We start from the raw sequence: 13,140 nt of genomic DNA, 5'->3' as shown, positions 1-13,140 counted from the left end.
AGTCGGTAAGAATAAAAAGCTCCCAGCACGACAAACAACATAATTACTCCCATTGCGTGTGAGACATAATTCATCGATTAACTAAAACGACAGCCTTGCCAACCGGTCCCATGAAACCGTCGAAAAACATTAAAAAAACAAACCTTGCATAGCCTTTTTCCAACGCTGTCAAACCCTCTTTCCGCCTGCCGTGATGACAATTTTACGACATACTGACTATTTTCCGGCAAAGAAACCCCATACTAAGAATCTATCAGCTCAATAAGAAAAGACATTTCACATGGTATCACTAGGACGAAATGGCTTTCCAAATTTCAAGCATGGAGAGAATCTCTCCATAGGCCCGATTTTATATTTCTGACAGACATTAAAAAGGAGCAATAATTCACTCTAACGTACCTTCATGACTGATCACATTTCTAATCTTTTTTTTTTTAAAGTTAAAACGGAAAACTTACCAAAAAATAGGTGCCAAAGTCATTTCCCCCTTGAGAAACGTTGAAAGTAGGTAGGCAGTTCTCAAAAACAGTTTTTGAGACCGACGTAAAAAGCATGGAACAACTGATAAGCTACTCATCTACCTTCTTTTCCTTCGGCTTCTTTTGCATGCTCTTTAGAATCCCACTCACGCTTTATATACAAAGCACACAAAGTGCTCATCTCAAGCCAAGATCCCATTGTAATGGATGAAATGGAAGCCATGAATGGAACAACTGTGTGCGTCACAGGAGCATCTGGGTTCTTCGCCTCCTGGCTTGTCATGCGCCTTCTTCAAAAAGGTTACAATGTCAGGGGGACTGTGCGCGATCCTGGTATTCTTCTTTCTCTTTATATCATCCCTTTCATGTAGATTTTTGTTCAAGTTTTGATTGTTCATGTGAGATTGAATCCTCCATGTAAACAATCTATATATAATATATTGTTTTTGTTGGGTTTAAAAGCATATTCTAAATTTTGCCTAGTTTATGTGGCTTATCTGAAATCATTTTTGTTTCTTAAGTAGGACTTGTCTATTAGTTAATTAAGATGAACCACCTAAATCAATCAAAACTTAAAGTGTGTTGTTTAAGTGGTGATTCTTTTATCTTGTTTATGTGGCTCATCTGAAATCACATTCATTATTTAAATATGATCCACATATTAATGTGATCTAAGATGAGCCACCTTACAAATCAAAGCTTAAAATATGTTGTTTAAGTTGAAACCCTTGACTCTTATCCCTTCTCAAAACTTGCTTGGCTTATAATGCTTCTGATGAGCCACCTTACAAATCAAAGCTTAAAATATGTTGTTTAAGTCGAAACCCTCAACTCCTATCCCTTTTCAGAACTTGGTTGACTTGTAATGCTTATGATGAACCACCTTACAAATCAAAGCTTAAAATATGCTGTTTAAGTCGAAACCCTCTACTCCTATCCCTTCTCAGGACTTGTTTGGCTTGTAATGCTTCTGAAAAGTGGAGTTGCAGGGAACGAGGAAAAAGTTGGGCATCTGTGGAAGCTCCCTGGGGCGAAAGAGAGGCTTCAACTCGTTAAAGCTGATTTACTAATAGATGGTAGCTTTGATGATGCTGTCAATGGCTGCCAGGGAGTTTTTCACACAGCTTCCCCTGTTGTTACAGTCAAGTCAGATCCTAAGGCAAGTCTTCTTTAGACTTTAATTTACAATACATGAAGGAATTGGAAAATAGGGGACTTATTTGACTGTTTTGGAATGCAGACTGAAATTCTGGATCCAGCTATTGCTGGAACACTGAATGTTCTTAGATCTTGCAAGAAAAATGAAAGTGTAAAGCGAGTGATTTTGACATCCTCTTCTTCTGCTGTTAGAGTCAGGACTGATTTTGATCCATCTGTTCCTCTCAATGAGTCCAGCTGGGGCTCTGTTGAACTCTGTGAAAGACTTCAGGTTTGTGGTAAGAGTAACAGTATATTTTACAGTTTGATTTGTTTAGGTAGTTTATCTGAAATCATACTAATAGGTAGATCTTATGGGAAGGCCAGTATGATTTCAGATGAGTCATCTAAACAAGTCAAAGCTTAGAGTGTGTTGTTTAAGCTCATTGTGCATGATCACTAAAAATATGGAGTTTGTTGAACAGTTATGGTATCCTTTGGCAAAGATATTAGCAGAGAACGCTGCATGGGATTTCGCTGAGAAAAACAATTTAGACATGGTTGTGGTTCTTCCCACATTTATAATAGGACCGAGCCTTCCTCCTGATCTAAGCTCTACTGCATCAGATGTGCTTGGGTTGTTAAAAGGTATTCTATTTTGTACATTAAATTTATGATTGTTTGAACTATCATTCACAAGTTCGTTTTGTTATTTGATACAAAAACATGAGCTTATGTCGATACTTCTTTGATCAAGAATGGAAAACTGAGGGGTATCCATTCCAACAAAGACTCAAAACACAATCTTAATTTCTCAAAAGTTCAAACCTTGATAAATGGTATAATAAAAAAACATAAGATCACTTTAATCACATGTATTCAACCAATTCAACTACAACTCTTTGATAATTCAAAAAATATATAAGACCAAATAGAAATAAGAATACACTGAATTTGATAATTATGCAGGGGAGACGAAGAGGTTTGCAATGCATGGACGTATGGGATATGTTCACATTGATGATGTTGCTCGTTGTCACATCCTGGTTTATGAAGAGGCAAGAGCAAAAGGACGTTACATATGCTCATCTGATGTACTAGATAACTCTGAGTTAGCACAAATCTTGGCACAGCGTTACCCACATTTAAACATCCCCACACGGTTAGTATATCAATCAATAAAATTATTTGAAATGCTAAATGCTGCTTTTAGGGTTGGGTACTGAGAACAAAAGAATGTGATGCTTAATTTTTTCATGAAAATTATAAAATTTTATGGTTTTTAAATTTATAAATGTAATTGATAAAGAGTGTTTTTTTTGGGACTGTTTGGATTTGATCTTTTTCATTATGTTTATAGTCTTTATTTTGGATTGATTAGATATTGAAGATGTGTGTTTTACCACTCAGCTATTTCCTCTATGAATTATATATTATTATTATTTTTAAAATTTAATATATATGGGGATAATTATTAGGGATTGAATCTTAAATAAATAAAAAGAGTTATATATAATATAATAAAAATTTATCTTAATTAATAATTCATCTTTTCTTATCTTGAAATTTTATATAAATATGTATAATATGTAATTAATCTTTGCTGCACTATTATATATCCCATTTTTCTCTAGAAGTTGGAGGATTTATGAAGCGTTTTTATAATTCTATTATCTCTAAAGTGCATAACGTGATAAATAATAAGTTAATAAAAATTGGTTTCATTTTGGCCATACGCCTCTTCATTTATTGTTTAATGTTTTCTCTTATGTATGTCTTTTAAGATGTACCATTTGATTTTCTAATTAGTAAATTTATGTTCGTGTACAAATTGACACCCTACTTGTTAAATTTATGTTTTTCTTGATCAAGTATCTTTCCTTCTACTAGTTTTCTCTTCTAATACTCTTTGTATTCACCAACTAGTTTCCATTCCTTCTAGCTTCTATTGGCAGCATGCCATAATTACATCACAACTGTTGGTTCTTGAGGAATGTGTTTGTTCTCACCATGATTATGTCATATGCAATGAGTTCTTATTTTTGAATTTGTTTAAAATCAATAATTTTAAATTCCATTTTATTTGTGTCATAGATTGATACTACATCCACGTTTCAACATGATAAATTTATAATATCTTGAATATATTTATGAATATGAGCTTATTTATTTATTTAATGATAAATATTTCTATATTTTAGTGTATACTTATTTAATTATGTTGTCTTTCAGATTTGAGAACATATGGGGAACAAGGCATCCATACACTTATGATACCTCCAAGTTGAAGAATCTTGGTTTTGAATTTAAGGGTACCATTGATAAAATGTTTGATGATTGTATTGCATCACTCATAGATCAAGCATACCTTCCTAAACAAGGAAAATAATAGTAGCAAGATCCAACCTCGTAAATAGCATATGCTATTCTCTTCTATTTGCAAGACTCAATAGTTGCTTATGATATTTTATGGTGACAAGGTTTCTCTAGTGATGCTAATTAGTGCTTGTGAATTCCTAGTGACAAAATAATGAGAGCTTTATTTCAATGAAAACTTAATGTCTTTGCTCTAGTGTGTAATCTATCTCATGCATTCTTATTACATATTTATTCACAATTACTTGTAAATATTATGTTTTCATTTTAGCAGTTTATGTCAAATTAAATTGACTTGCAACTAATTAAGGTAGTGTTCAATTCAAAAAATACAATATTTACATACATAATTACTTTCCATGTTTGGTAATACTACTTATAGAATTTATATCATTTTAAATTATTGGAAGAAAACAAATGATAGACCTTTCTATCAACCTTATGGATAGTTATAAATAGTTAATCAAACTATTCAATGAAACCACCACCATAAAATAAATTTAAATACAAAACATGTATTATAATAGAGAGGAGCAATAAGTTCAATCCTCAATGCACTTCTCACTCCAATTTGAGTGGATAAATATATTCTATTAGAAATAGCTTAAACATTATGTAATAGTTAAATATATTTTGAGTCTTAATGGTAAAAGTGGTTCCTAAATTATATTTATAGGTCATAGCTTGGTTGTAGTTTAGATATATAATTTGAGGAAAGTATACAAATATATATAAATTAATCGCTCATTACAAATTGCTAAAGCTATTAAAAATAATTAGATCACCTTAACTAGTAGCAAAAAGACACCGTATAACAAAACAACATAAAAACTACTACGAATATAGGTGCATTAATATGAGAAGCGCTCACATGTCAAACAAGGAGTTCTTGAGATTCCAACATACACTCAATTTCTCCCATCACACCACTCACACACCCACTTGGCTCCAAATTCCATACCACTTAATTTTCCTTGTATGCATCACAATGGTTACCACTATATCCACCATCATATTTGAGTGCTAGATTATTGAGACATTCACATTTATTGCTCTTACAACCATGTGCTCAACCTTGTCCATTTTGACCACCATATAATAAATACCAACTCTTCAATATTAGACCATGTCTAACCTCCAAAACATGAAATATCTACTTAATCAAGTGTATATTTATAAGTCATAGCTTGGTTGTAGTTTATAGATATACTTTGAGGGAGGTAGATAAATATATATAAATTAATCGCTCATTACAAATTGATAAAATTATAAATAATTTTGTTTAGATCGCCTTAACTACTAGCAAAAAGACACAACATATAATTATACAACATAAAAATTACTACAAATATAGATGCATTAATATGAGAACCTCTCCCGTGTCAAGCAAGGAGTTCTTGACTTTTTCATTATCATAGATTCTAACACACTCAAATTCTCCCATCACACCACTCACATACCCACTTGGCTCCAAATGAATACCACTTAATTTGCCATGTAAGCATCACAACAACTACCAATATATCCACCATCATATTCAAGTTAGATTGTTGAGACATCCACATTCATTGTTGTATTACCATGTCCTCAACCTCGTCCAACTTGACCACTATACAATCAATACCAACTCTTCATCTTCCTTGACTAATAGTGTAATCCATCTTAACCAATAGGATCTTTTCCCCAACTACCAGTACAATGAAGTAAAATTTTCTCTTGTTATACTATATTAGACCATATCTAATCTCAAAAACATAAAATGTCTATGTAATCAAGTGTCTTTGTTCAAACCTAAGATCCTCAAGTCCCTTGGAAAGGCCTTGGAGGAGTTGAGCAAAGTCAAATTCAACCCTTTGCAAGCGTCACCACAAGGAAGTGGATGAAGGGAAGGAAGCCTTGTGGTGTTTATCCACATGTACAATAAAGAGCCTAAGAAGGGCATTCCTAGAAGTTTCTTATCTAAAAGGTGTTGAAGAGTAACTTGAAAAAATATTGGACACCAAATCTATCCATCACCACCTTATGAGCTTTACACTGTCAAATTCAAACCTCTATACATGTCACCAAAAGAAGATGGAGGAAAAGACATCTCATATTATTTATCCTCATAATATGCTTAAAAAACGTCCCCAAAATTCTTTCCCTACAACTTTGATAATTTTGATTAATATTGAATGATCAATACCTTTTTTAATAAAAAAATTAATCATCACTAAACCCCTTAAACATATAAAAGATAATAATTAACCATCGTTAGATGGGTAAGAAAAGTTAACCAAACAAGTTGATTGATTTCGAGTAGAAATTTTCCTCAGACAATCTTACATACATTGTGACCTTTTACTTTACATGATATCAAATTTAAACGCCGTCTGTGGGAATCGAACCCACGACCACGTGGTTAAAAGCCACGCGCTCTACCAGCTGAGCTAAGACGGCTGCAATAATAACTAAAAATAATAATTTATATTACGAAATTCCACTTGTTAAAGCTCCCATAACAAAATTTGTTGGGTAACTTCAAAAGAATTTTGAAAATTCAATTGGATTTTTGTTTTGTTTTAGTGGATGGTGAAAGACACATGTAAATGGTCGAGATCGCATGCAGTATGGATTCCAACTACACAGCTGCCGATTAGGGTTTTCGTTTGCAAATCACAGGTATGACAGTTCTTGCCATCCATTGGTATTAACGTTTGCTCAAATTTTCTTCTCTCGTGAATTTCATTTCAACCTTGCATATCATCACTATGATTGATCTTTGATTTTTTGCAGGCTGGCACTGGAGCATGGACAGATGGCGATTAGGGTTTCAATTTTGCCATTATTAAATTCCAGAGGCTGTGTTTTCCAGTCATTTTTCGCTGTCGTACCATCTCGGATCTGCTTCTACGCTCCCCTTTAACCTTGTTTCGAGATACATGAATAACCCCAGGCTTCACTGTTGATTTGTTGATCGTGCGCCGGAATCGGCCTTTGTGCATTCATCTCTCGTGCAAGTCCCTTGGTCTGACTCTCGTCCGGTAATTTTGTTGATCGACATCATTCACAGTAAGAGATTTTAGCTATTTTACATTATGCACTATAGAATAGAAATGCTCGTCTGTAGCATAGCATTCAGTTCCATTGATAGGCTTTCAATATGGTAGGGTTCAAGTTTTCTCAATATAGTGAAAATTATTTTTTCATGAAACATTTTGGGCATTTGAATTTGTGATTTAGCTATTTTATATTATACATTATAAATTATAAATTCTTGTGTTCAGCATTGATTTTTCATTAATTCTAGTTTCTATGTTCTGAGATTGCATCCTAGTAGACTCTAATCCAAAATTCTACCCAATCGTTAGACAATCAAAAAGACTCTAATTAGGATTGAAGTTGCTTGCTCTGAACGATAACTGTAGAGATGAAGAGGCAGTAGGTTCCCAGTGAACCTCTCTGTTTCTATTGATCGGACTGACCCCTTTAAATCTTTCCATTTTTTAAAAATATCACTGAGATATTCAGACTTCTGGCACAGTTGAATAAAATTATTGAAATTTGCAAAGATTACTGGACATTACAACTGCAAGTGTCGAGAATTATTGTCAAAATTGGCTTCAAGAATTTGTTTGAAAAGAATGTGAAGAAGGCATATTTGACAAAGTTGAATACTATATTTACGTCCTGAATCGCTTTTACTATTTTGCATTAAAGTGAGACCATTAACTTCTTTCAAGCTTCTAAACTGTCTTGCCAGAATGCTTTGAGCTCTGTTTTATAGAATCTATCATGGACACCAAAATACAAACTCTCTAAGCGAATTATTTATGAATTTCAAGTTACAGAGCAACAATTGGCTTAACGTGCAAGGATTTGTTTGGATCAAATGATGAGCTATGAAGTAGGAAGTTAATTAAAAAACAAAAATCTCAAATGCAGGCCATGCTTTAAAAAAGTACGGGCATATTAAAAAATGGATATGAGAATTTAAATTTTCTTTCAACTAGTAGCACTGAAACTTGAACTCACCTTGAATAAGCTGGGCACATTTTGGACTCAGGCTTGGACTTGGAAAAGAAACTAGGCACAACTCAATACAAAACTGTAAATTTCAGAGAAGCAATACTCTGGATAGAACTTCGAAGAAGCAGCTGCCAAAGAACGAGGACATAAATGAATCTGAGGTTAGGTACAACAAGATTTTGTTTAGGTACACGTCTTTGATGCATACTGTCAAACAGTTCATGTACTTTGTCTGTGATCCACATTTTGCATAGATGTCTAGCTCATTTCCAACGATAATGTCTGACAAAAATATCCCCATCATTATGCTTTGATAGATGTATTTGCCCACAAGCAGGGAGGATGCTGGAAAACAATTCGGCTTCACACCTGCCAATTCGATTTTCATCAAATTTTCTAAAGCCTTCTCAACAAATTCATTGTTCACATATGCTGCAATCATTGCATTGAATAATTAAGTAGAGTTTGTAGCTAGTACGCCTACATTCTAACTGTCATTTTCCTTAAAAAACTTTGCTTCCATATTATTTGCAAGGTGCGGTTTTTTCTTTAATCATCTTCATAATCCTCATTGTTTTCATCATTAGTGACTGATACAGGACTTTCAATGATTGTGCTCTTGTTCTTAAATTTTTCCTTGTGTAGGTTACATGCGTTGCACATGTTGGCAAAGGCCACTATTTGTGTATCCCATTTTGTGAAATAATCTCCAACCAAACTTTGCTTGGAGTAACACATAGCAGTTAATATTCCCCGAATTTTCAAATATGCATGATTACACTATTGGTGCATAGAACTCAAACATCTTTTTCATGCTAAGATACACTTAGATTCACATACAGGCCTAAGTTAACTTGTTTTGGTTTTTCTTTAAGGGTAAATAAGGTAACTTCTTTTTTATTTTATAGCAAAGGATTTTAGATAATTTCTAAAACATTCTACTCATGCCAGTCATCTACTTGATTGAGTTTTACTCTATAAGCTTAACTTGGAGCCTCACTTGACACCTCGGCTAGTTTCTGTTAGTTAGATTAGATTGTGTACTTAACTATTTTTGTACACATTTTTTAACAATTACTTTTCTTTTAGAGTTGGTTTAGATTAGCTTTGCAGTTACATTTTCTTAGACGTCTTAACTGGTAGCTTGCATTCAGTTTCTTTTCATTGATTAGTTGTAGTTTGTAGGTTTCAATTTTCTTCAAGTAGAGCTTAGATCAATTTTATTTCTTTGAGTATTCCTTTTGTGGACACTAGATTGGCTTTTCAGTCTGAAAATTGTTCTTATTTTGGCTAAATTTATTTTCTTATATCTTTCTTTCAGTGGCAAAGTCGCTAAAAGGTTTTAGTGTCTAGCATAATGCTTAAATAAAAACTCTGATAAAATATGGCTGCAATTAAAGATCGGTCCTGCCAACCTAACAACAAACACCCTTTTTCATCACAAAGCTTATAACCATCACACGTAATTTTAAAAGAGTTGGATCGAAAACACTTCAACTCAATTCACTGAAATGAATTCAAGGTAAATCTTGCATATGACAACAGAATCAGAGAAAAAAAGTAGATCGAATACGAGAATTCAATTGCTTGTGGGAGGCTGAAAGTTCTAAATCAAGTGGTAGTTTAGCAGATGTCACCATGTTTTTTAATCAGATATTATATACCCATCCCTTTGCCTAGAAATAGATTTAACTTCATGCATATTGACTGTAAGAATGGTATTTTCTAAACTAGCTTGCAAAGAATTTATGCTGATTGGCATGATGTAACTATTTTCCTTTTAAGCCCTGTTTTGTAATGCTTAGAACAGGCATAAGCATGCGTGGTTTAACAATTTACCATGATCAGCATCTGTTGCTCCTTAGTTTCCTATGGCTAATTTTTTAAGCAAATCTCCCTTTAATAAAAAAAAAATGACCAAAAAATCCAAAATCAATCGTTTTTTTTTCCAATCTTCATCTTCAGAGAATTGATCTCATAGACTAACCATCATTCTGAAATAGGTAAAGATTCTGATTTGGAAGTTCAAACTTCACGAACACTTGTGAATTTTGCTATAACAACAAATCTACAAATGATATCAGAACCTCAACCTAGTTACGAATCTCCTCATCATCACACTCCTCAAAATCTATCATATAGATTAACCACCATTCTTAACAAATCGACACTCCTCTCCTGTGTTTATATTGCTCAGAATCGAATCGGGGCGCAACTATGGTGACTAAATACAGGGACATTGGATAGGATACGAGAGGCTCATTTCCAACAATAATGTCTGACAAAAATATCCCCACTATTATGCTTTGATAGATGTGTATGCCCTGTTCCAAAGATGCCATTTTGGCACAAGCAGGGAGGATGCTGGCAAAAAATTCAGCTTCACACCTGCCAATTCGATTTTCATGAAAGTTTCTAAAACCTCCTCAACAAATTTATTGTTTATGTTCTCCTAGTTTGCAATTATCACAATATTGTTTTGTTTTTGCTTTCACATTACACTTTACGCTATTACAGTTGTTTACATATCAATATTCTCCCAGTTTGCAATTATCACAATATTGTTGTGTTTTTGCTTTCACATTACACTTTAGGCTATTACAGTCCTTAGAAAAGAGTATTCTGTTATCATTTTTCTTTCTTTAATTGCATTACAGAAATGATTACTACATCTATAGTCTTATAGATCCCTTGTATTCTGCTCAAAACAGTCACAAAAACACAATCAGAAAGCCTACAGAAAAGCTCTGAACAGCCAAAAAAGTCTAGAGAATGGAACATAAAGGCATTGCAGCAGAGAATGGAACATAAGTGCTAACGTATTTTTTTTTTACGAGTATAGAAAACACGAGTACAAAATGGAGTAAGTGCCTGTCTTTTTGTAGTGTAAAAGAAAGTGCTAATTAAAAAATCAATAATATGGTTTCTAATTATATGTTTCAATGTCTACGAACACTGCTGAATAACCAATATAAGGTAGGAAAATGCATCACAAAAATATTTTGTCAAATGGTACAATCCAGATCTGAAATAGAGAGAGTTTTTGCTTTTCATAATGATAATATTTCAACATGCCCAAACCACCCGATTCCTTAAAGTGCTCTGTAAGCAACATGGCATACAAAATTCATTTGAAAATCTATAATATTTTGGATCATATATTGTTATTTTTTTGCTTATTTTAATGCTATCTGCATAAAATTAATATTACGGTTATTTTCCTTTTCAATTTTTTATTTTATTTTATTTTTTTCTTAATTTTATTAATTGAGTTTTCTATACCAAAGCATGCATACGTTTACAACAAATCTGTGTTCCTCAACCCATACCCATTCCCTGGTAAATCAGAACTACATGTTGATGATCAGAAATAGGTTGCAACCAAACATACAAACGTGATACCTATTGTAAAATTAAAAAGAGTTTATTCGACAGTATAAATGAATATGGTAAGGAAGAAATTATATTAATGCTCTTGGATGATCACAATTGATTAATGGGACTGCAAAAGATGAATAGTTAAAATACAACTAGAAAGGATATGCTTAAAAAAGAAATTCAAACAAAATCAGAATGAGGCCTTCTAAACAACTTTTACTATTTCAAAGGTAATCATTTGTAGTAGAACCACATTGTATCTGTCCTAGGAAGCAAAGAACTCTGAAAATGAGGTTTTATAAGTGGTACAAGCAAAGGCAAGTATCCATTCTGTGGACCCAACACCTAAAAACTGTGAAATAACTTACTGAAGACCAGCACTATTCATTTTCAATGCTATCTCATGGGTTGATAAGATGATTACCCGCAGCACAAGTCAACACATTAATGCTATTAGAAAATGTAGAAGCAACAGAATTAGATTGAAATGCACATCAAAATGGCTTTTGGTTATAATATTTCGGTTTCCATATGCAACATTACTGATTATAACAAATGTTAGGAACTGCATTGATAGACACTAATCGGTGGCACTTCCTAGCAATTGAATCTTAAAAGAGTTATCATGATAGTGCATGCATTATGGGATTCCAATATATAAATCTCCCAAGCCTTCTTCAATGCAACAAAGAATTAGTATTTGATTGTTTCTGGTTGTCTTAATTGAACAGACGTGTTTGAAATTTTAAGTGGGTAAGAGATTATGAAAAGTTAGAAAATAAATAATATGCTCTTAGATAGAGATTATAGCATTAGTAACCTCACTGATAATTTTCTGGCATATTCAGAAAATCAAAACATTGCACGCCAGAGGATATGACAGAGAAAAAGAAATTATTTTGTTTTAGAGGAAAGTTCAGACGGTTACCCCCCAGAAAATCAAAACATCGCACGCCAGAGGATATGACAGAGGAAAAGAAATTATTTTGTTTTAGAGGAAAGTTCAATTCTCTCCGTAACTGTGAGCATTAAGGTAAGCCAGAAGATATGACAGAGAAAAAGAAATTATTTTGTTTTAGAGGAAAGTTCAATTCTCTCCGTAACTGTGAGCATTAAGGTTTGTTGTATTGGTTAGATTTGTAAAATCTGAATACTAATATGCTGAATCAGAAATAACGATTTGAGGTGATTTAAATTGATCTAATTGTACAAGTTGAAATGGTGTGGTGTTTGAAATTATTTTTCTTTATGGAAGGTTATTTTGGGTTTGCATTATAGAATAGATATCTTGGAAGGTTGTGATGAGTGTTAGAGACTTGTGAGTTGTGCTAGCACCTTGTTTTTAGGTGTCTCATCTTTGCTTTTTTCTACTCCAAAAATAGTGCATTTGACCCTGCCCAGCTTCTATTGATAATCAATTTGATAATCAATTTGAGAAATCTTGGTTGGATCTCTTAGGTTGAGTAATTGCCTAAATGTTTTCATCAAATATCCTTTGTAACATTAATGAAGAGGTACTTTTATATGAAGGGGTACTTTTATGGTCAATTCCTTGTAATTTGGCCTTTCTTCATGTGATTTGAGGCAATTTCAGAGTTTCAAAATTTCTCATCTTGAAATCCTCATTGGACCTATTATCCTTAGCACTCTCCTTTCCCTTAAATTTTGATATTTTGGGTTTGGTCATCCATACATCCTTTCCTCAAAAATCACTCCCCCCACTCCAAAAAATCCAACTTTCTAGGTTTTGAAATCCTAATGA

The 13,140-nt window shown here is 33.2% G+C and overlaps 1 protein-coding gene and 1 non-coding gene across 2 annotated transcripts; one reads left to right on the top strand and one right to left on the bottom strand.

The window, feature by feature from the left end:
• The first annotated feature begins 660 nt into the window (after nucleotides 1-660).
• LOC131061783 (tetraketide alpha-pyrone reductase 1) lies at nucleotides 661-4,188 on the top strand. The gene is made up of 6 exons (XM_057995607.2): nucleotides 661-812; nucleotides 1,469-1,638; nucleotides 1,720-1,908; nucleotides 2,102-2,264; nucleotides 2,586-2,778; nucleotides 3,849-4,188. The coding sequence occupies exons 1-6, from the start codon at nucleotides 683-685 to the stop codon at nucleotides 4,003-4,005; spliced, it is 1,002 nt and encodes a 333-aa protein (XP_057851590.2). The 5' UTR covers nucleotides 661-682; the 3' UTR covers nucleotides 4,006-4,188.
• Nucleotides 4,189-6,358: 2,170 nt separating this feature from the next.
• TRNAK-UUU (transfer RNA lysine (anticodon UUU)) lies at nucleotides 6,359-6,431 on the bottom strand. The gene has a single exon. It is a non-coding gene; the product is annotated as a tRNA-Lys (tRNA).
• Nucleotides 6,432-13,140: the final 6,709 nt, after the last annotated feature.

Source organism: Cryptomeria japonica, chromosome 4, assembly GCF_030272615.1.
Source record: "Cryptomeria japonica chromosome 4, Sugi_1.0, whole genome shotgun sequence".
Lineage (NCBI taxonomy): Eukaryota > Viridiplantae > Streptophyta > Pinopsida > Cupressales > Cupressaceae > Cryptomeria > Cryptomeria japonica.
This window is presented reverse-complemented; position numbering and strand designations above follow the sequence as displayed.